This window comes from Lynx canadensis, chromosome E2 (assembly GCF_007474595.2).
Source record: "Lynx canadensis isolate LIC74 chromosome E2, mLynCan4.pri.v2, whole genome shotgun sequence".
NCBI lineage: Eukaryota > Metazoa > Chordata > Mammalia > Carnivora > Felidae > Lynx > Lynx canadensis.
In genome coordinates, this window is record NC_044317.1 from 412,049 (window position 1) to 435,000 (window position 22,952).

General features: G+C 53.4%; 1 protein-coding gene across 2 annotated transcripts in view; it reads right to left on the reverse strand.

Annotated features, from left to right (window-relative positions):
- Positions 1-2,352: 2,352 nt before the first annotated feature.
- The window catches only part of SPIRE2 (spire type actin nucleation factor 2), a 37,120-nt gene continuing 16,520 nt past the window's right edge, over positions 2,353-22,952 (reverse strand). The window contains exons 3-15 of one of the 2 annotated variants that reach the window (XM_030298851.1): positions 21,013-21,369; positions 17,909-17,989; positions 17,617-17,781; positions 16,792-16,878; positions 16,423-16,546; positions 16,165-16,334; positions 15,363-15,552; positions 14,097-14,218; positions 10,751-10,885; positions 10,554-10,621; positions 4,913-4,940; positions 3,734-3,849; positions 2,353-3,397 (exon numbers count right to left, since the gene is read on the reverse strand). In XM_030298851.1, the coding sequence (XP_030154711.1) occupies positions 3,175-3,397; positions 3,734-3,849; positions 4,913-4,940; positions 10,554-10,621; positions 10,751-10,885; positions 14,097-14,218; positions 15,363-15,552; positions 16,165-16,334; positions 16,423-16,546; positions 16,792-16,878; positions 17,617-17,781; positions 17,909-17,989; positions 21,013-21,369 (1,866 nt within the window). In that variant the 3' untranslated portion in view covers positions 2,353-3,174. Of the gene's footprint in view, positions 3,398-3,708; positions 3,850-4,912; positions 4,941-10,553; positions 10,622-10,750; positions 10,886-14,096; positions 14,219-15,362; positions 15,553-16,164; positions 16,335-16,422; positions 16,547-16,791; positions 16,879-17,616; positions 17,782-17,908; positions 17,990-21,012; positions 21,370-22,952 lie in introns of both variants that reach the window. The other variant, XM_030298852.1, reaches the window with a different exon arrangement.

Genomic DNA, 22,952 nt, shown 5'->3' on the forward strand with positions numbered 1-22,952 from the left:
CATGAAAGAGGGAGAGACAGAATCCGAAGCAGGCTCTAGGCTCCGAGCTGTCAGCACAGAGCCCCACGTAGGGCTCTAACTCACGAACTGAGAGATCATGACTGAGCTGAAGTCACCTTAAGCAACTGAGCTACCCAGGTGCCCCTGGCATTAATATTTTTTAAAAAGCTCTTCGGGGAATTAAAATGTGCAGGCAAGATTGAGAACCACAGAGATCTAATGCAGGAGCAAGACGATCTGGTGTGAGTTTGTTAGAAGAGAATACAGGGCAGCCTTGAGTGTGGGGGTGGCACTGTACTAAATTCTTACGTCCTGGGAGGTGGGTATCCCCACCTTTTAGAGGTAAAGAAACTGGGATTCAGAGAACGACTGGCCCAGGTAGGACCTGGATTTGCTGCAGGTTGGTGGGTCTAGAGTTCAAATGAGGAAGGACCAAGAAAGGGAGGCCGGAACGGGGTGGGTCATGCCCTCTCGGATCCCCGTCTCTTGACGAGTGAGCTGCACGCATCCTGCCTCCCTCATAAGACTGCATGTTCCTCTCTCAGATTGGGAATTGAGTCTCCAGAGACACACAGAGGAAGACAGCACTGGAGGGCACATGGCTGCTCTCTGAAGCCTGCCCCATGCCCCTCCTCCTCCATCCACTCCCCTGGAGTACCCTAGAACTTACCCTCCTTCCCTCCCATAATTCCCTCCCATAATCACCTCCCATAACCCCACTATTAAAGGGTTATGCCCAGCACAGGTGGACCCTCCAGGACACCACTCTCGTCCATTCGGATTGTCCAGGGCCAGGCTAGTTATTAAATAGATTTTTTGTCACCCCTAAAGTGATGTGACCAATTTATACAGGTTTTTTGCCCTGCCTGTGGATGGAAACTTAGGGAGTCTCAACCTGCAGGAGCTTTCTCCTTTGCCTTCCACAGGAGTGCGGCCAGGTGACACTGAGATGGCAACATCAGGCCCAGCTTGAGTGGTGCCCTCCCTGAACGTACATTTCTGCCTGTACTACCAAAGGCGTGGTCCTCAGTAAGGAATTAGGTTGTGAACAGTTCTAGAGAAAGCGACCTGTGTTTGTCACAGTCTGAGTTAGGTGGCTCGGTGGGCTGACGGCACCGTGTTCAGTGCCTGGGGTCCACAGGCGGCGAGCCCTGCATTGGCTCCATTCTGACTTCACCTTCAAGCTTGCCATTCAGCTCCACTGTCCCAAGACGGGTTTTTATTTCCAAATATTCCAAATATAGGTTAGAACTCTGGTTTCCCCTACTGGGAACGTGTGCCTGCACCTGTCCCCTGGCCCGTTTCCTCAGCTATGGAATTAGAACAATGAGGACGGTGTTCACCTCCCAGGAGCGTCTCCCCGTGGAGGGTGCTGCACAAATGTCAGCTTTCCCATTGCTGGCTGTGTGACCATGGGCAATTCTTTACCTTTCTGTGCCTGTTTTTTTTTTTTAATGTTTATTCATTTTTGAGAGAGACACACACAGTGAGAGTGGGGGAGGCAGAGAGAGGGAGACACAGGGTCCAAAGCAGGCTCCAGGCTCTGAGCTGTCAGCACAGAACCTGATGTAGGGCTCGAACCCACGAACATCATGACCCGAGCCAAGGTCGGGCGCACAACTGACTGAGCCAGCCAGGTGCCCCTCTGTGCCTGCTTTCTTATGTTTAAATGGGAATAATAATACTCCCTGCCCATGAAGTACCTAGAACAAGTGTTGAGAGCTGGCTGTTTTTACTGGCTGTTGTAATTTAGTGTCATTGAATGTTCTGGACCCCAGCTGACGAAGTACCCTCCCCTGTAGGCCCATCTGTCACAAGTCCTGTGCCTCAAAGGCCTCCTCTGGGCCAGTGTGGCAAACATTAGAGCCTGGCATTGGATAGGCCTGAATTGAGATCCCAAGTGAGCTGTGTATCTTTGGCAAATTCCTTCCTCCGTCTGGAGCCTTGGTTTCCTTATCCGGAAGGTAGGATGACAACAGACCCCCCCCCCCCCCAGATGCATGAGGCAGGCAGAGCACACAGGTGCAAACCTAAAGGAATCATGTGCCCAGAGAACAGGAGTAGCCATCTGGGGATGAGGCCACAGGGTCTCCCAGGCTGGCAGGCTGCAGGCCTCAGGCTGAGCCGAATGCAGCCCTGCTGGCCAGAGGACCAAGACGCCAGATCGTGAAGCTGGGCATCATGGGTAGGAGGGGCCTGAGCACCCCCATCTCCTGCTGGGCATCCTGAGACGCCCGTGTGTGCCCAGTGCGCACCAGAGGGCGGGCTGTCCCTCAGAGCCCAGCTTCTGCCCTTGGAGAATGTGCCCACCACTGTGGCTCAATAGTCCTCATTCCACACCCCAGACAGAAGACTGTGAGACCACCTTTATTAGGCCAAGAGTGGCCTCATGTACAAATTTACAGAGTTCCTCCCTGTACCGGGACCCCCGGCATCGCCAGGGCCCTGGAACCAGCACCATCTCTGGACCTCTGAGTCTGTGAGGATGGCAACACCAGCCGTGTGGCATACCGGCTGGGGCGTGGATGCTGGGCAGGGAGCAAGGAGTGAGCTTGGCCTTGGGCCTTCCAAGTGGAAGGGCGTGACACCCACCAGGAGAAGATCAGCCCACTCACGGTCTTCCCCAGTGGCCTCTGCTGCCCGGGTTCCTGCTCAGAGTGCAGAGGCCAGCAGGAGGCTCCCGTCTACCTGGGAACCACGGTGTCCTGTCCCAACCTGGACGTCTACCCAGGGAGGGGAAGCTGCCGTGTTCTCATCCTTGGGATGGAGGAAAGAACAAAAATGGGGGTGGGGGGTCTCTCCAGAGCCCCATCATCTGGAATCCACTGTTGTATCTCCAACATGCCCTTCCCGAGTGAGAAAACCCACTCCCATCCCACCCAAGGTCTCCCAACAGGAAACAGCCTCCCCCAGGGAGGGTCCTGCAGCGAGCCTGACCCCAAATACACTCTAGGGCCAGGACAGATGTATATAAATATATAGGCTGTGTGTATATATCGTATAAATGTATCTATATATGTATATATGTACATGCACACTTAGGAGGGCAGGCCAGCAGCTGTGCCTCAGGATAGGGAGTTTCTCAGCCAGGTCCAGGACGAGCCTGGCTCCTCCTCAGAGGTCTGGCCACCTTGAAAAGCCTCTGGCTAGGTGTCGCAGGAAGGCTGAGAGCCATCACTTGAAGTTGAGAGTCCAGGTGTTAGGGATGTACAGGGACTGGGTCTGGCGGGTGCGGCGAGGCGTGGTGTTGAGGGCATCCACACTCTTGCGGCTGGAGCGCACTACGTCTGCCACGAAGCTGGTGCAGTCACTGCAGACGTCCTTGAGGACAGAGCCGTGGGTGTAGATGTGTGGGAATGCCTCCTCCACACTCGGCCACTGGGGCCCCTGCAGGGATCTGGAGCAGGACGGAGCCATCAGGGAAGTCTCCCTCTGGTTCCTTTCTCCATGTCCACAGCCTACCACCCCCCCCCTCCACACACACACGCACCCTTCCCACCCACCCCCCGCCCCCAGCAAAAGCTGTTCCTCAAGAGGATCTGACCACCCGGTTCAGTTTCCAGCTCACACTACTTAGCCCCCAGAGCTCTCTGAGACATCCCTTTCTGGACAAGTGCCTTGGATTTCTGTGTCCTGGCAGTGTCCCAGCAAACCACCCCACCCACCCCAGCTCCTGTATTACTCTCGATGCCTGATCACCACAGTGACCTCAGCAAAGGGCAAAGGAACGCACTGGAAGGCATCTCTTCTCTGGGTCGGCGTCGTTTTGGTAGCTGACACCCTCCGAGGACTCTCAAAGCCCAGCGTGTAGACAGGAATGTGTGCAAACTTCTTAGAAGGCATCTTCATCTACAACACAGAGGGAGATGTGGACAAGGCTACCCCAACAGGGACGGCCGGGGGCACAAGCGTGCACGCGGGCGTGCACGCACACACACACACACGAACAGCTGCCTGCTCTGGGCCTGTGGGGCGGCAGGGGAGTGTCTGCAGGGTGCCGTTGTGACCGTGTGTGCTCTCTAGATGCCCACCCCATGCCGCCCACCTGAAGGCATGTGTCTCCTCACTCGTTCCCCACACCCAACCACACGCTGCTCATCCAGACGGGCGTACCCAGAGGGCCCGCCAGCATGCCCTGCACGCAGTAGATACTTGATGAGTTGGAGGTTGCTCAGTGCTGAAACCGCAAAACGCAAAGGGTTTGAAAACTGGTGGTAAAACCCTTTTCCAGCAGGCCATGGTTTCCAGGCGGAGGTGTGGTGGGGTGACAGAGTTCTAGGTGTGATTACCCTTCTACGTTTGCACACCTGCATATACGCAGATGTGCCCAGACTGCTACAAAGAACTTTTCCGGAAACACTCAGGGGAGATGTAGCGTCAGAAGGTAAGAGTCCAGGGGCACCTCGGTGGCTCAGTCAGTGAAGCATCCGACTTCGGCTCAGGTCCTGATTTCTCGGTTCATGAGCTCAAGCCCCATGTCAGGCTCTGTGCTGACGGCTCAGAACCTGGAGCCTCCTTCAGATTCTGTGTCTCCCTCTCTCTCTGACCCTCCCCTGCTTGCTCTGTCTCTCTCAAAAATAAATAAACATTAAACTTTTTAAAAATAAAAGAAGGTAGGAGTCTTAGAGGGAAAATGAAGGGTTTTTCTTGGCAGTAGCCTGCTAACATGGAACGTTAAAAAAAAAAAAACAAAACAACACCTACAAGGGTCTTTAAAAACTACAGTCTTGGAAACTGTAGGGATGGGTCTTGTGTGGAGGAAGGAGACAGACGAAGTGACTGGTGCACGTCTGACCGGCCAACAGGAGACAGGAGAGCCTCTGTCCCCCTGCTCTGCCCTCCTGGACAAGCCAAGTCAACCACAGGACACCCCAGATACCTGGGCCTCGCTCAGACCCCAGACGATCCTCACCTTTATGCTGCAGGAAGTGCAGACAGCCCTGGAGGGAAAGAAGAGGGACGCGGGGTCACCAGCGAAGAAGCCACAGAGAGACCATCCCCACCCGGCGAACTGCCCGCCCTTCTGCTAGAGACCAGTTACCTCAGTGCTTTACTTGTTTCCCCCCCCAAATCTTTTCTTTTCTGCCCCTCACAGCTGGCTTTTTCTCTGAAACATTTCGGCCTGGAGCTTTCCACGCCCTCTGCACTTGCATGTGCCTGATGCCTCCTGCCACAGAGGCGCCCCAGCAGCTCAGCCTTAAGCAGTGATTAACATCTTTTGAATCCCCACTGCTGACTTAAAACACAAATACCTTCCTGTACAAATTCAGACACTAGAGAGAGCCGTGACTGCAAATCGTGAAGCCCACCCTCCGTGGCAGACCCTGGTGACGGGTTTCCCCTTCTCTAGATCTAAGTATGACGGACAAAGATACACGCTTAAAATGAAACAAAAATAAATGAAGTGGGGTGTTATGCATACTGTTCTATAAAGATACATCTGGGGCTCTCCTCTGCATTAGGACAGATGGTCCAAGTTCATTTTTAAATTTTTTTTAGGGGCGCCTGGGTGGCGCAGTCGGTTAAGCGTCCGACTTCAGCTCAGGCCACGATCTCGCGGTCCGTGGGTTCGAGCCCCGCATCGGGCTCTGGGCTGATGGCTCGGAGCCTGGAGCCTGCTTCCGATTCTGTGTCTCCCTCTCTCTCTGCCCCTCCCCCGTTCATGCTCTGTCTCCCTCTGTCCCAAAAATAAAAAAAATTAAAAAAAACATTGAAAAAAAAAATTTTTTTAAATAAAAAATAAAAAAAATAAATTTTTTTTAACGTTTTTATTTTTGAGACAGAGAGAGACAGAGCATGATCGGGGGAGGGGCAGAGAGAGAGGGAGACACAGAATCGGAAGCAGGCTCCAGGCTCCGAGCCATCAGCCCAGAGCCTGATGCGGGGCTCGAACCCACGGACCGCGAGATCGTGACCTGAGCTGAAGTCGGACGCTTAACCGACTGAGCCACCCAGGCGCCCCTCAAGTTCATTTTTTTTTTTTTTAATTTTTTTTCAACGTTTTTTATTTATTTTTGGGACAGAGAGAGACAGAGCATGAACGGGGGAGGGGCAGAGAGAGAGGGAGACACAGAATCGGAAACAGGCTCCAGGCTCTGAGCCATCAGCCCAGAGCCCGACGCGGGGCTCGAGCTCACAGACCGCGAGATCGTGACCTGGCTGAAGTCGGACGCTTAACCGACTGCGCCACCCAGGCGCCCCTCAAGTTCATTTTTTAAAGCAAGGGACCGTGCTGTCTTACATGGATGTCTCATAATGGTTTTGCCACCAAGAAAACTCTAGGTTAATTGTATTTGATTTCACTGCGGTCAGGAAACTTACTTTCCATGACTTGAGTCCTTCCACGTTTTTCAGACTTGTTTTCTGACCCAGAATATGGTGTATTCTGGTAAATATCCCATGTGCACATAAGAAGCATGTACACTCTGCTGTGGTTGGCAGAGTGCTCTATGGATAGCAGATCAGGTTGGTCGTCAGTGTCATTCAAATCTTCGTAGTTTTTTTCTGTTTACAAGTCCTACCAATTATTGAGAGAAGGCTATCGAAATCTCTCACTTTAAGTGTGGATTTATCTATTTTGCCTTGCAACTTTATCAGATATTTACTTCATGTATTTTGAATCTCTGGTTAGTTATATGAAATGCTCAGAAGGGTTATTTCCTCCCTCTGTCGTTAGGAAAGGGACTCCTTTATCTCCAGTAATGTTCTTTGCCATCTACTTTGATATTAATGTGTCATCTTTCTTTTGACTGGTATTGGCATGGCATATCTTTCTCCATTCTTCTCCTAACCAACTTTTGCCTTTTTATTTAAAGTACATGTCTTAGGGGCGCCTGGGTGGCTCAGTCCGTTAAGCGTTGTACTTCGGCTCTGATCATGATCTCATGGTTCGAGAGTTTGAGCCCTGAGTCGGACTCTGTGCTGACAGCTTGGAGCTTGGAGCCTGCTTCGGATCCTGTGTCTTCCTCTCTCTCTACCCCTCTCCTGCTCACACTCTGTCTCTCAAAAATAAATAAACATTAAAAAAAATTTTTTTTATAAATAAAAAAGTAAAGTACATGTCTTAGGTGCCTGGGTGGCTCAGTTGTTAAGCATCTGACCTTGGCTCAGGTCATGATCTCAGGGTTTGTGTGTTTGAGTCCCACATTGGGTGAGCTTGAGCCCCACTTCTCTCTCTCTCTCCCCCACCTCCCTCCCTCCCTCCCCCACCCTCTGCCCCTCCCAGGATTCTCTCCCTGCCCCTCACTCATCTGCGCATAAATACATACATACATGAATATGTAAATACACACATACATCCATAAAGAAGTACATACATATATGAATAAAGAAGTACATACATACATACATAAAGCGCGTGTTTGCAGGCAGCAGTCTTGCTTTCTTCACTCAATCTGGGACACTGCCTATTAGTCCAATTGCTTAGACCTTTCACAGTTAAGGTAATTATGACACAGTGGAATTTAGGGCTGTTGTTTTGCTGTTTGTTTTCTTTTGGCCCTATTTGTTCTTTGTCCCCTTTTCCTTTCTGCCTCCTGTATTAATCGACTATTTTTTATGATTCCACGCTATTCCTCTGTTTTATTGTTTTAGTGGTTGCTTTCAGACTTACACTACACTCCTTAACTCTACCTTCAATAATATCTTACCACTTCACGTAGAGCACAAGAAATCTCCTATAGCATACTTCTGGTCCCCTCCTTGGCCTTAATGCTACGGTTATGATACTTCTTACAGATACAAGTCCTACAGTACCTTGCTGTTAATTTTTTGGCATGCCTGGTAATCATCAATTGGATACCAAGCACTGAATTTCACCCTGTTGGGTGCTAGATATTGATTTACCTTGTAAAAAGTTATAACAAAATACTCTTCTACGTCATCTTCGTACTTGCTGTTTCTGGTGCTCTCCCTCTCTTTCCATTTGCTATCATTTTCCTTCTATGTGAAGGACCTTGTTGAAAATTGTAGTGTGGGTCTACTGGTAAAGAATTCTTTTGGTTTTTGTATTTCTGGGTATGTTTTTATTTGTGTCTTTGTTTTTGCTTGTTCGTTTGTTTTATTTTTTTTTAGGTTTACTTATTTTTGAGACAGAGACAGAGCATGAGCAGGTGAGGGGCAAAGAGAGGGAGACACAGAATCGGAAGCAGGCTCCAGGCTCTGAGCCATCAGCCCGGAGCCTGACCCGGGGCTCGAACCCAGGAACCGCGAGATCATGACCTGAGCTGAAATCAGATGCCCAATCGACTGAGTCACCCAGGTGTCCCTGTTTTATTTTAGAGAGAGAGAGAGAGAGAGAGAGAGAGAGAGAGAGAGAGGGTGCTTGTGTGCTGCAGAGAGAGGGAGAGGGAGAGAGAATCTCAAACAGGCTCCAGGCTGAGCGTGCTGGGTTCCATCTCACAACCTGAGCTGAAATGAAGAGTCAGACAGTCAACCACCTGAGCCACCCAGGTGTCCCTTGTCTTTATCTTTGAAGCATACTCTTTCTTGGTTTAGGGTTTTAGACTGACAGTTTTTCAGTCCATCAGAAACGCTGGTTTACTGTCCTCTTGCTCTCAGTGAGAAGTCTTTATTTGCTGGCTGATTTTAAGAATTTCTCTTTATTACTGGTTTTGATCAATTTGATTAATATATGCCTTGGTATGATTTTATTCATGTTTCTCGTGCTTGGGATTAAGTTTCTTGTAAGTTTATATTTTTCATCAAATTTGGAAAACTTTTTAAGCTATTATTTCTTCAAATACTTTTTCTGTGTCCCCCCCCCTTTTTCTTTGGGGACTTTAATTACATCTATATTAGGCTTAACATTAATCCACAGGTCATTGAGACCATTTTCACTTTTTAAGTTATTTTTTCTCTGGAGCGCCTGGCTGGCTCAGTCGTTAAAGGATGGGACTCTTGATCTTGAGGTCATGAGTTTGAGCCCCACGTTGGGTGTAGAGATTACTTAAATAAGTAAACTTTTTAAACATTCTAAAAAAATAACATTTTCTCTCAGTGTTTTCATTTTAGGTGGTTTCTATTGCTTGGTCTTTGAGTTCACTAATGTTTTCTTCTGCACATTCTTCTGGATGTTCAATCTGCTGTTAATCTAATCCAGTGTAATTCCAAACATTCATCCAAACATTCTAGTTCCAGGTCTGGAACTTTGTGTCTTTTTATCTTTCATGCCTCTAACTTTTTGAACATATGAAATAGTTTAGAACTTCAGAACTGCTAATTCGAATGTCTGTGTCAGTTCTGGGAGTCTTTCTTTTTTTTTTTTTTTTTTTTTTAAATAGTGAGAGAGAGTGAGCATATACGTGCATGTGAGCAAGGAAGGGAGGGGCAGAGGGGGAGAGAGAGAATCCCAACCAAGCTCCACACTCAGCACGGAGCCCAGTGCAGGGCTGGATCCCATAAACTGTGAGATCACAACCTGAGCTGAAATCAAGAGTCGGATGCTCAACCAACTGAGCCACCCAGGTGCCCCAGTTCTGGGCGATTTTGACTGATTTTTCTATCATGGGGCGTATTTTCTTGCTTCTTGACATGCCTGATAATCTTTGATTGGATGCTAGACATTTTCTCTTGCTGAGTGCTGGATAAGATAGTTAGGAATAGTTTGGTCCTTTCCAAACTATTTCCAGGTCTTGCTTTTATGAACTTTTAGGTTTGGAACAATGCTCAGTCTGGGGGCACTTATTCCCCACTAGTGGAACAAGACCTTCAATGGTTCGTGAATTACAACATTTCCACCATGGCTGGTGGGAGCACACACTACTCCTAGTACTGTTCCTTGAAAGCTTTAGCACAGGGTCAGTACGCTTTTTCTGTAAAGGGTCACCGAGCAAACATTTTGGATATGGCTAAATGAATAATAAACAAATGGGTGTGGCTTTGTTCCGATAAAGCTTCATTCACAAGGCAAGGAGTAGGCCAGATTTGGCCTGGGGGCCGGAGTCTGCCAGTACCTGCTTCAGGATGATTCTTTCCCAGCCTTCAGGAGCTTCCTTTGCTTGTATGTGCTGATTGGTCCCCTACTGAACACTCCAGGACAATCTCCTGCAGGCCCGAGGCTTGCCCTGGGGACAGCTCTCCCCCGGCTGGAAATCTGCACTAAGACCTCCGGCTGCCTTGGTCCCTCTGGCTTCTCAGCTTTACTTCCTCCAGTCAAGGAGCCGAGTGGCCTCTGGGCTGTGACCTAGAAACTCCAGGCAACTGAGGCCATCACTGGGCTCACCTGTCTCCTTCCTGCTGTTGCCCGATAGTCAATATCTTGAAAACCGTTGTTTCCTGTTCTTTGGGTTTTTTACTTTTTGTGGGTATTTTTGGTTGTTTCAGGTGGAAGGTGCCTGTTCTGATGCCTGTTACCCTACCTTGGCTGAAAATGGAAGCCCCTTAGCTATTAACATGAACTTACGAATGAGAAATTAGCGTTCTGTCGTTGCACTAGCCACAGTGCATGAAGAAACATCCCCACAATCACAGGAAATTCTACCGGACGGTGCTGGCTTAGAAACCTTACTGCTCCTCCCGTGTTACTCACAGCCAAGGTGCTTACACAGGCTTACCTCTTGCAGAAGAGACAGGTGGGTGGCCAGGAGAACAGCGGGAACTTGGCTCGGCAACAGCAACAAATCTGTAAGCGAAGGACCAGATGAGTTAGTCCTGCGTGGTGAGGGAGCAATCCAGGGTCCAGGCTGCCTGGCCCGCCCTCAACCCAGGGCTCCCGCCTGCTGAGGGAGCAGCTGGGTCCGGGCCACCTCACCTTCCCCTTCCTGAGACTGCTGACCAGCTCCTTGTTCTGCAGGAACTTCTCCATCTCAGCCTTCACCAGCACACGGCGCACATCCATCACTTCCTCCACGGTCAGAGCAAGGCTCTCCACGGGGTGGCTGAACTCCTGGGGATAAAAGGGTCAAGGGGTCAGTGCTCCTGGGGCCTTGAGGGACGAGGCCTTTCAGGAGTCTGTCCATAAGGGTCTCTCTTCTCTGAGGACTCTGGAATCTTCCTGGCCTCAGTCTACCCAAACCTAGCAACTTCCTAAAACACCCCAGCCTTCAGCTCATCTACTGCTGGGACCCACACACGCTACTCCCGTCACCTGGCCCGCACCCAGCCTGCTGATGACCACATCCCTCTAGCATTCCCGCCTCTGTTCACGGTGCTCTCCAGACCAGAAACATCTGCCTCCCACCTCGTTCCCCACCTGCAAACACACACCACCACCGGTCGCAACCGTCCAGAGGCCCCAGGCCCACCTCCTCTCCTTCTGAAGGCCTTCACCACAGAGCTCTCTCTCCCCTGGCGGCTGAAGGCCCTAGGCGCCTCCTGCATGCTGCCTGACTCGGTGCTCACCACCAAGCCTGCCCATCTGTAGGTGGTATGTGTCCCGCCTGCCACAGCCACCTACCCCTTTGGGCCACCACAGTGACTGTGCCTCGTTCTGCCCACCCTCCGGAGGGGTTGCTCAGCTCCTCTCCTATAAAGTGGGGTGTCTTCCAGCTTCATTGAGATAACACACAAAGTCCTTAGCGCCACACCTGGCACCCCAAATCATTAGCTACGGAGATGAGGCATCATGAGGGGCGGCCCCCCACGAGGGGGCCACAGAGACGGGGGTTGGGACGCGTGGTTTGTTTCTTTCACATTGCTGGTGGATTTTCCTATTTAGGGTTGCTCCTGTTGGGAGCGGAGACCAGCAGGTTGCTCATCAGATTGGCCGTGAGTCCGTGTTCAGGGCAGAGATGGGTGTGGAGGTTACGTGAGGTCTGACAGCCAAACGTCTCAGAAAGCACTCCTGACATCTGTGCTAAGAAGACACTTACGGGGGTGCCTGGGAGGCTCAGTCAATTAAGCGTCCGACTTTGGCTCGGGCCATGATCTCACGGTTTCATGGGTTTGAGCCCCGCGTCAGGCTCTGTTGTCAGCAGAGAGCCCGCTTTGGATCCTCTGTCTCCTCTCTCTCTCTCTCTCTCTCTGCCCCTCCTTCACGTACTCTCTCTCTCTCAAAAATAAATAAACATTTAAAAAAAAGTAAGAGTGGAGCACCTGGGTGGCTCAGTCAGTTGAGCATCCGACTTCAGCTCAGGTCATGATCTCACAGTCCGTGGGTTCGAGCCCCGCATCGGGCTCTGTGCTGACGGCTCAGAGCCTGGAGCCTGTTTCAGATTCTGTGTCTCCCTCTCTCTGCCCCTTCCCCGCTCATGCTCTTTCTCTCTCAAAAATGAATAAACGTCAAAAAATAAAAAAAGAGTACACTTATGGGGGGGTGCCTTGGTGGCTCAGTTAGTTAAATGTCCAACTCTTGGTTTCGGCTCAGGTCATGATGTCACGGTCCGTGGGTTCAAGCTCCGTGTCAGGCTCCATGCTGACAACGTGGAGCCTGCTTGGGATTCTCTCTCCCTCTCTCTCTGCCCCTCCCTGCTTGTGATCTCTCTCTTCTTTCAAAATAAAGAAATAAACTTAAAAAAAAAATACACTTATGGCACTTGCCATTTTAAAATGGGCCTCCCCACCCTGAATACTTAATTAAAGGAACACATACGTGTCCCCCAATTCCTTGACTTCCCTTCAAGAAGTGGCCTTCCTCTTTCCCTGCCGCCCTGAGTTAAGCAGGGGCTTGAGTGCGCTCACGATTCAGCCCCACCCGTTCCCACCGCCATGGCCGAGGGAGGCATCGCTGCTTTACGAGAGGGGCTGAAGACCGCCCTCACCCGTGGTGGCCCAGCGAGTGCACTCTGGGGAGCTGCCAACGCCTCGCACGAGGACCACACCCATCTGTGAGTGTCCGCGCGGCGGAGGCACCTCGTGCTGAGCACCAGGTCAACCCAAGTACTGGTGATGACGACGAGACGCGAGGGGAGTGGGTCGGCCTCTGTAAAAGTGACAGGAAAAACCCTGTACGGTGGTTGGTTGTAGTCGTGTGGTGGTTAAGGACTACGGCAAAGGGTCTCAGGCCAAGCAGGTCGTCAAGGAATGCTTCCAATGCGAGAAATGAGCAGGTAAAAAACGTGGTCCTTGTTCCTCCCACAAAAAAATAAAGAAAAGTGGGCCTTAATCCCCCTCCCCTGAGGATGTACTCAGTGACTCACTTCTAATGAACAGAGAAAGCTGGAGATAGCAATGAGTCACTTCTGAGACTTGGTCGTGAAGACACTGGCTTCTGCCTTGCTGTTTGTCAGACCACCAGCTCTGGGGGAAGCCAGCCCCCATGCTGTGAGGACACCCGAGAGCCCCGTGAAGAGGTCCACGTGCAGGGGAGGCTCGGCCTGCCGGCAACAGCCACAGGAGAAGCCACCTTCCAAGAGCCCCCTGCGGGGAGGCCCTGAACCAGGCCGCCCAGCCGAGCCACTTCTGGATTTCTAGCCCTCAGAAGCTGTGTGAGATAATAAGTGTTTGTCATTTACAGTTTCAAGTTCTGGGGTAATTTTTAATGCAGCAGTAGATGATACGGAACTTGGTTGGGGAGTATCAGTGGTAACACTACCTTATAATTTTAGGGCACTTTTCAAGGCAATTTTAACGTGTGTTCTCATTTAAGCCTCTTGACAAAACTTCAAGGAAATGGTGGTAACGACACTGTTGACATCCGGATGCCCTGTGCTCACCAGGCACTTCACCTGTCCCTCTGATGAAAGCATACACCAAGGCTCATGTCCAAGGAGGGGGGCGGGGCTCAAAATACCAGCAGGTGTTAGCTCCTCCCAGTCACAAGTCAGATAAAACCCACCGCTGAGAAAGCCCAGATGCAGAGGGTAAGCAGCGTAGTGCCAGAATCATGACCCTATAAGATGCTGTCACATCTCGCCGCCTTCGGGCACAGAGCTCCAGTCTCTCGTCTGTCCTAGCCCCCACAGGGAACTAAGAACTTCAGATGTCCCCAGTCCCCTTAGCAAGGTCCTTTCTTTGGCCTCGGGGCTGCAGTTCCCAGAAGTCCCAGAAGGGAGCAGCAAAGACCAACCTCAGATTTGGTGGCTCAGGAGCAGACCGAGCCACACCCACGGAAGGAACTGCCCCACCCCTGCTGGGCCCTGTCCAGGGCAGAGGTGAGGATAAGGGCCCAAGGGGCGCCCCCACCCAGCACCCTGGACGACAACGCCTCCATCACTCACCAGCCACAGATGATTGGTGTCTGGGGCTGCAGAAGCCCCCGGCCGGTCCTCTGCTGAGCCCAGGTCACTGTGTGGTAGAGAGCTAGGGTCAGGCTGGACCTGGACACTTACAGGGAAGGAACCTAGAGTGAGAGCACAGGAGCCCCGTCAGGACAACCAGGCAGAAACTGCGTGGGAGGGCTGTGCCCAGGGGGTGATGGAGACGGCTGGTCAAGCAGTAGGGGGCCATGGGGGCAGTAATCAAGGAGAAGGTCATGTAGAGAGCACGTCAGCGTGGCAGGCTCAAGGGACACCTGCAGGGGCCCCGTATCTTATCCCGGTGAACGAGCCAACATCAGGAGCCGCATGGCCGCCAAAAGTGAAGACAGATGGCAGCAGTCACGCAGGAAGACGTCACTAGTGCCACTCGCTGCACTTCACGCAGAGAGGGGTGGAGCAGGACGAGAGAGGCAGCTCTGAGTCTTCAGGACACTTGTGGGGGGACAAGGACAGTGAAGTACGGAATTGGCCTGGCCTGGACCTCTTCACTCCAGAAAGCGCATCAGCTACCAAGCTGGACCGCCTTGAGACTGGCAAGAGAACAGGGGGGCTCAAGATAACGCTGGGAGCAGAAAGGGTGGCCTGGCCACGTGTAGTAGGAAACAGTGGATGGGGGAAGATAACCCCATGTCCCGTCAGCACGTTGTGGAGCACAGCCCTACAACAGTGGGACGAACTGACCCTGTGTGGCCAGTAGGATTTTTCTGTCCTGTGTGCTGAACAGGGAAACACAGTGACAAGTCAGGTTCTAGAGTGGTGGGTGTGGCACGGCCCATCTGGCTCACTGCGGACAAGTTTTCACCGATCAGAAAAAAAAAGACTAGAAGGATCTGTCAATCATCTATCTGTCCACCTAGCTATTTGTCTATCCATCCATCCATCCACCCATCCTCCATCTGTCCAATTTTCTTTTCATATACCAATATATTACTAGTAATGATCCCTGAGTACTAGCGTCATGCGAATGTTTTAAAGTTTTTTAAAAAGTGTTTTTATAATAAATGTGGATTACCGACTTAATAAGAAAGTTTTCAAGTTAAGAAAGTGGGGGATGCCTGCCTGAGGCAATGAGGTAAGTCCGGGCTTGAACTTTAAACACCCTTCCTGCAGGTATGACCTCCCTATACCCTCTGGATGCTGCCTCCTCAGGAAGACAATGGGGCCAGGCCAGGACATGGTGCCCACGGAATAGAGTCAAGGGAGAAGGGGGTGAGAGCCACCACTTGCCCTGCTCCTGGGTGCTTGGCCTCCAGGCGTGCATGCTGCCCGTGCGGGGCCGGGATGATTCCAACCCTCCTTGGGGCTGAGTGCCTGGCTGCAGGCCAGAGGCCACTTCGCTCCGGAGCTGGACCAGGTCATGCTCCGAGAAAGAGCGGTCCCGCTTCAGTGTCACCTCCCCACACGGAGACTCTTCCTCCTGTGGACACACCAGACCCAGCCCTGACCACCAGCGCCTCCTGCCTGTCCCTGGACTGAGGCACAGGACACAGGGGGTGCTGCTGGACCCACTGAGGCCATGGGGTCATCCTCTACTCACTGCCCAGCCTGACCACCCTCTAGCAGAGTGGAAGGCAAGTACCTCGAAAACCAACCACTTCGCTGAGGCCTGTGGAAAGTCCTGAAGGTGACAGGTGTGTGTCAGGTGCGGCCCACCAAGAGAGCTACTGCCCTAGGTCTCCCTGAGCTCAGCAGGCAGTGAGGGGATGACAGAGGGCCACAATGAGACACACCGGCTTTTCACATCAGCCAGGGGGCTGCTCAGCTTCCCAGCCCCAAGATGATGAAACACGCCCATTCCAGCCCTTTTTGCACTATGGGAGTAGGCGGCCCAAGGCCACCGTTCCACTCACCCGTCTGAGCCACCAACATGGGGAAGTGTTCCCAAGTCCCACCATGTTTGCTCTCGGGACAGACCCAGCCCCACAGCAGGACACCAGCTCCAAAGAAGAGTGCTGCCCTCAGCCCTTCTCACTTGCCCTCCTCCTCCTCCTCCTCCCTGGCCTCTTTCCAGGACTCTGTGGGCGCTGACCTCAGATGTGTTCATCTCCTCCATCTCAGCCAAGGTGGGCGCCTTGAGCAGGACCCGGGGCCGTGGGCGTTGGGTGTTGTTCCCGGCGTCCATGACAGAGAGGTTGATGCAGGAAGGGGACTTGGTGTCCCCAGAACAGGCATTGAGGATGCAGGGCAGAGAGCCAAACCCTGGGGGAGGCAGGGAGGTAGGGCAGGACAGGACAGTGAGGGGGGGGGAGGGGGGAGGGGGCAGGCGGGGGAGGTATCCCATGCTCACCCCGGCCACGCCAGCGCTCGGCCCCCACCGGGCGCAGCCTCCGCTCCTGCTTGATCTCCTCCAGGATCTTCTCATGCAGGGTCCTCTGCTTTTGGGGTAAGGGGCGAAGCCTTCTCTCTGAGACCTGGAGGGAGTACGGCTCCGTGAGGGAAGGGGGTGGCAGGGACACAATGGAGCGGGGAGGAGCCCTGGGATACAGCCACGCCTATCAGCAGCCGGCCAGCAGGAGGCAGACGGGAAGGTGCCCTACGTGGTCTTGGGGCAGGTCCATCTCGGGACCAGCCTGCCAGCGCCTCCCTCAGTGGAGACTCCACTCTGCCCTGGGGGAGGGGAGGCCAAGAGTGGATGGAGGCCACGCACAGCCGGTACCTGTTTCAGCGGAGGCCGGGAGCGGATGAAGTCCAGGATGAGTTCATGGGCATCCTTCTTCACCCTGGGAGGGATATCTCCATCGACCTGTTGGGGAGGATGGGGAGAAGACCAAGGCTAAGGGCTTGATACCCACATGGGCTGGGGCCGTGGGAGGGCCCCCTCAGCCCTGAGCAGGGCCAGGGCCTCACGCCAGCCCTCCCCTCAGGGGCTGCGTGGCAGGCGTAAGGGCAGCAGTGGCACCACCGTGTTCCATTCTTCACGTGGAAATGAAGGCCAGTGACACCCCAGACAGGGTCGCCAAAAGAATGAAATAACTGGCACATTGAGAATTTGTCGAGTGAGGGGTGCCTGGGAGGCTCAGTCAGCTAAGCGTCTGACTTCGGCTCGGGTCACGATCTCATGGTTCGTGGGTTCAAGCCCCGCGTCGGGCTCTGTGCTGACAGCTCGGAGCCTGGAGCCTGCTTCGGATTCTGCGTCTGCCTCTCTTTCTGCCCCTCCCCTGCTCTCCCTCTCTCTCAAAAGTAAATAATAAACGTTAAAAAAAGTTTTTTAATTTGTCGAGTGCAGCCAGCACAAGGCAAGAGCCGTGTAAACATAAGATGGGGCAACTCGCAGCCTCAACTCCTGCCGCTGGTCCTCTGGAACCCTCCATGCATCCCCTCTCCCTCCCTGCCCTTGTCCCTCCCTGTGTCCCTGATGTCACACTGTGCCCAGTGAGTTATGGGAATAAGGGCCACGTCCGCCTGTGCACATTTAAACACCCGGCTCAGTAGCCACAAGCGGGCAGAAGGCCGCTGGCAGGCCCCTCCCCCACCAGCTCACCATGACCTTGCGCAGCTTATAGTTCCTGGCGCGGATGTCCTGCATCAGCATCTCGAAGGGGGTGAGCTGGAACTCGGTGGGCAAGGGGTTGAACTCTCGCTCCTGCACCTTCTTCAGCTTCACTCCGTGGCGGAGCTCCCGCATGAGCTGGACCCACAGCCGGGCCTGGGCCCCCGAGAAGACGAAAACGGCCCTTAGCGCCAGCAGGGCTGCCCCAGGCCCTCCAGGCACAGACCCCGGGGTGTGGGGGCTGAGCCCAGTGCTCCGGGTCAGGAGCGGAGCCACATCTTACCCAGTCTGTGTGTCCCAGGTTGTCGAGCTCCGCCAGAGGCTTCTCTACCTGCAGTTCATCGTCCCGAAGCTTCTGCAGCATCTGCGCGTCCAAGAGAAGGTAAGAGAATGGTAGCCAGGGGGACATGGGCCCTGCCGGTCTGTCCGTCTGGGGACATTTCCTTCCCAATGCACTACTATTCCACCAGCGGGAAAAGGGACAAGCGGCCATTTTGGCCAAGGCTTTGGGCTCAGAAGGATCTAGAGAAACCAAGCCATTAGCTTTGGAACCACATGGGACACTTGGTAGCCCGTCAGCTGTCTCTGGCAGCTTCTCCTGGGCAAGGGCAAGGGTGAGAGTAGAACACTCACCTGGCACCCACATAGAACTTTCTGGTTTGCAAAAGAACCTGCACCCTTCTCTCACCTGATCTACACAGCCCAGTGAGGCACTGTGTCCTCCAGAGATGGCGGACGCAGGGGAAAGCCCCGTTCTCCCCCATCCGTGAAGTGTTCCCAGTCTTCCTTCAGATCCAGCTCCCAGGGCACATACACACCCACCCTCTTAGAGCACCCATGGTCGCTTCTCGACACGTGATCCCAGCTGGAGTTTTACATTTATCTGTTTCTTTGACTGTTGTCCGTACTATTGGCTCCAGAAGGCCAGAACCTTGTTTAGTTTCTGGTTTTTTCCCACCTTAGTATTTCTGCTCCTAGCATAGCATGATGGACGCTAAGTCTTAAATAACGGTTGAAAGAATGAATGGATGGCTGGATAGATGAGTGGGTGTGTGGACGGACAGCTGAATGGGTGGATGGATGGGTATAAGGGTAAGAGGGTGAGTTACTCAGCAAGTCCTGGGAAACAGACATGGGTACGTATTTAATGACGTGGGGGAAATGCCACCATCGTGGTGAGGGCCAAAGAAGGACATCAAGGGTTGTCGGGTAACTGTTCTGTGCTGAAAATTTGGGAAGCTGCTACATTCACTGCCTCCATTGCCCTGGATCTTGGCAGCAGCTGGAGCCTCTGTCCTCACCAACTCTCCTACCCTAGAGAAGCATCTAACCTTTAGCACACAGCTCCCACCCCATCCCCCCAACTAAGACAGAACCGGTTACCCTGGCTTTCACCCCAAGCTACTTGCTAAACTGCTTTGGGACGCTCTAGAAAATGCTGCCAAGTCTCAGAGCAGCACAAGGTGTGTAATTCTAAAAATAGACCTGTGCGTGATGTGGCAGTCCCTGTGGCGAAGGGCATGAAGGGTGGGACTCTCATCCCTCCTGTAGTTTCTACCCCTGTCCCTGAACAGGCCATTTCTTCCTAAAATGCCAGCCCAGATGTGTCCCACCGACAGACCCTCCTCTCACTCCCCGTCACTACCAACTCCCTGGACATCTCCTGGGTCAATTACTTGGAAGTCTAGAGATGTTTGCTCCTGCTAAAGAAAGAGCTTCTATTGTCTGCATAAGGAATTGATCTTAGCAACAGAGCAGGTGACTTCAGAGCAAGAAAGACAAAAGCATTAAGACCCATCCGGGGGTGCCTGGGTGGCTCAGTCGGTTAAGCGTCTGACTTCAGCTCGGTCGTGATCTCTCAGTTTGTGGGTTTGAGCTCCACATCGGGCTCTGTGCTGACAGCTCAGAGCCTGGAGCTGCTTCGGATTCTGTGTCTCCCTCTTTTTCTGCCCCTCCCCCGCTCGCACTCTTTCTCTCTCCCACCCTCTCAAAAATAAACAAACGTTTAAAAAAAAGACCCATCCACTAATTGGTGCATTAGAAGAACATCTCCAAGGGGTGCCTGGGTGGCTTAGTCGGTTAAGCCTCTGACTTAGGCTCAGGTCACGATCTCATGGTTCATGGGCTCGAGCCCCGCGTCAGGCTCTGTACTGACAGCTCGGAGCCTGGAGCCTGTTTCAGATTCTGTGTCTCCCTCTCTCTCTGCCCCTCCCTAACTCATGCTCCCTCTCTGTGTCAAAAATAAATAAACTTAAAAAAAAAAGAAGAAGAAGTAGAACATCTCCAAGATGCCAAGGAGGAGTGGGGAGGGGAGACAGGGAGTGGGCAGAGGAACTACCCACCCTTGGGCCATCAACTGGGCTGCAGATAAGGGCCCAGTGGTGCAAGCACATCTCTGACTTGTCCCAGGCTGGGTCCCAGGCCCCATTAATCAGAACAATCCTGAGAACCTACTCAGGCCCAGAGCTTCGGGGAAGTTGGTCAGGGTGGAACCAGGGACCAGCATCAGTCAATTTCAAAAAGCTTCTGCCATTGCCCTGACCTCTACAAAGTCTGCAGTTTCTCATTCGTGACTGCTGATGGGAGGCAGGAGTCCCTGTGCCAAGACCCCTGCTTCGAGGAAACAGGTCAGGTCCCACCAAGGGGAAAGCTGGAAAGTTGAAGAAAGACTGTCAGCTACTAATTCTGAGACCACAAAGAGACAGGACAGGCCTGGGGAGACCCCAGCTCTGCCTGTACTAGCGCTGGCTTGGGACAAGGGGACACCTTTCAGAGCCTCCGTTTGCTTATCTGCAAAAGGCAACTGTCACTGAACTTCCTACCTCCCCCAAACTCCAAACACCTGGGTGCACTGAGCTACAGGAAGCGGTGCCAGTTAGCACCCGTTTCCAGAAGAAACCAGCACAGGGGAGGACAGCCAGCCCCATGGGAAGATATAAACATGAGGAGGCAACAGGAAGAAGGGCCCGGGGCCAGAGGCTGGGAGCAGGTTCCTTAACGTCTCTGAGCCTTAGCCCCTTCCTGTGCGAAACCGGTTACGAAGTAGGTGTGAGGGTTGAGTTAAAACCTGCAGAGCATCTAGGACGGCGCCCACACTGAGTGCAGACAGTGAGGCTAGTTTTTTCAGAGTCCTGCACTGAGGACTTCCACTTCCTTTGGAGAGACAGAGGGACCACTGCGTTGGGCGGGGGGGGTGGTGAAGAGGGCCACAAAGGTACCTCGGTGGCCTCTTCCCCCTTTCCTGTGATTCCTCCCACTTGCGCACCACCTGGGGAGGCCACTGGCTCGTGCCCCGCTGCCCCTCCACCTGCTCCACCCCTGGCCTTCAGGGAGCCCCCCCACAACGGGAAGCCCCCCCCCCTCCTTAGCACGTGCTCTCCCAGTCACCTCCTTGGCCTCCCGGACCCTGGCCAGGAAGGCCCGCAGCTCCAGCGTCTCCACGAAGAGGGCGCGGCACACGGCCTGGTAGTGCGCCTGGGCGCCCCGCGGGTCCGTCAGGCGCGCCGCACAGAGCCGCATGGCCTGGGCGAAGGTGCGCACGGCGCGGGGGCCGCCCTCCGCCTCCTCTTCCTCCTCCGGGCCCCCGTAGCCTTCATCCGCAGCCCCGCAGCCGCCGTCCTCACAGTCGTTGTTGGCCATGAGGTCGATGAGCCGCTCCAGGTGTGGGCTCAGCTCTCGCTCCTGGCTGTCGTCCAGGCCCCAGTCCAGCGCGCGGTAAATGGCAAAGCCCAGGGACTGCACCATCTGCAGGACAGGGGCCCAGAGCGTCATGGGGGGTGGGGGCGGGGGGGTGACACAGGATGGTGCGGGGGGGGGGGGCAGGGGGAGGAGAGCAGCCGCAGGGGTCACGGGACAACCCGCCCAAGGCGACAGCACAGCACAGCCTCTAACAGCCAGCCGGCCACACGGCCATGTGCCAGGAGCCAAGCTGACACGCCCACGACGGCCGAGCCGCTCCCCCAACAGCACAGCCCCCATGGGAAGCAGGTGGGCAAGCGGGCCAGGTCTTACAATCAAACATGCCGTCACCGCGAGAAGCAAGGGCCACTCCTCTCCCAGGAGGGAGTCTGAGGAGGAGTCTAAGCAGGAAGAAGGAAAGACACATCCACACAGGGCTGGTCCTAGAAGGCCCAAGCACCCAAACCTGGGATGTCTGAATGTCTTCAACTGGCAGATGGCGACCAAAGCCGACCCATCCTCACAGCGGGGTACCGGGCAGAGGCCCGGCGGATCAAACCGCACATGCTCGTCTACACCCACAGTAAACACAGAGCAGAGGAACCAAAGCCTCCGTGCTGCGTGCTTCCATTTACACGAAACTCTAGGTGAGGCTGATCTGCAGCCACAGAAGGCAGGGCGGCTGAGTGCTGAGGTGGGGACTGGAAGGGACACAGGAGCTTCTGGGCCAATGGTACCGGGGACACGGTGTGCACTGTGTTTGCCAGAACTAATCAAGCTCACTGAACGCAAAGTAAACCCCAGTCAATGTGATCTGAAAAATACACAACCTGGGGCACCGGGGTCGCTCAGTCGGTTGAGGGCCCCACTCTTGATCTTGGCTCAGGGCAAGATCTCGTGGTTCGTGAGTTCGAGCCCCGCGTCGGGCTCTGAGCTGACAGCGCAGAGGCTGCTTGGAGTTCTCTCTCTCCCTCTTTCTCTGCCCCTCCCCTTCCTGTGCTCCCTCTCTCTCTCTCTCAAAAATAAGTATTTAAATAAGTAGACAATCTAATTAAATATTAGCTTTTAATGTAACGTACCAGTATATTTTATTTTTTTTAATTTGAAAAAAAAATTTTTTAACGTTTATTCATTTTTTGATACGAGGGAGCATGAGTGGGGGAGGGGCACAGAGAGAGGGAGACACAGAATCCGAAGCAGGCTCCAGGCTCTGAACTGACAGCACAGAGCCTGACCGGGGCTCGAACTCACGGACCGTGAGATCATGACCTGAGCTGAAGCTGGACGCCTAAGCGACTGAGCCACCCGGGCGCCCCAATGTACCAGTACGTTTAAAATCAGAGGACAAGGTTAGCATCCTTAATAAACGCTGCTAGAATAGTTAACTACAAATTTTAAAGTATTGACACTTGAACTCATGAAAAACGGCATCCTCTCACTTCAAAATATTTTAAACTCCACACAAATTTCAATGTGTATAAATGTAACCCGAAAAAGAAAAGAACAAAACGATACTGGCACCTGAGCGAAGGAGGGGAGAAGGAGGGGAGAAGGAGGCGAGAAGGAGGGGAGAAGGAGGGGAGAAGGAGGGGAGAAGGAGGCGAGAAGGAGGGGAGAAGGAGGCGAGAAGGAGGCGAGAAGGAGGCGAG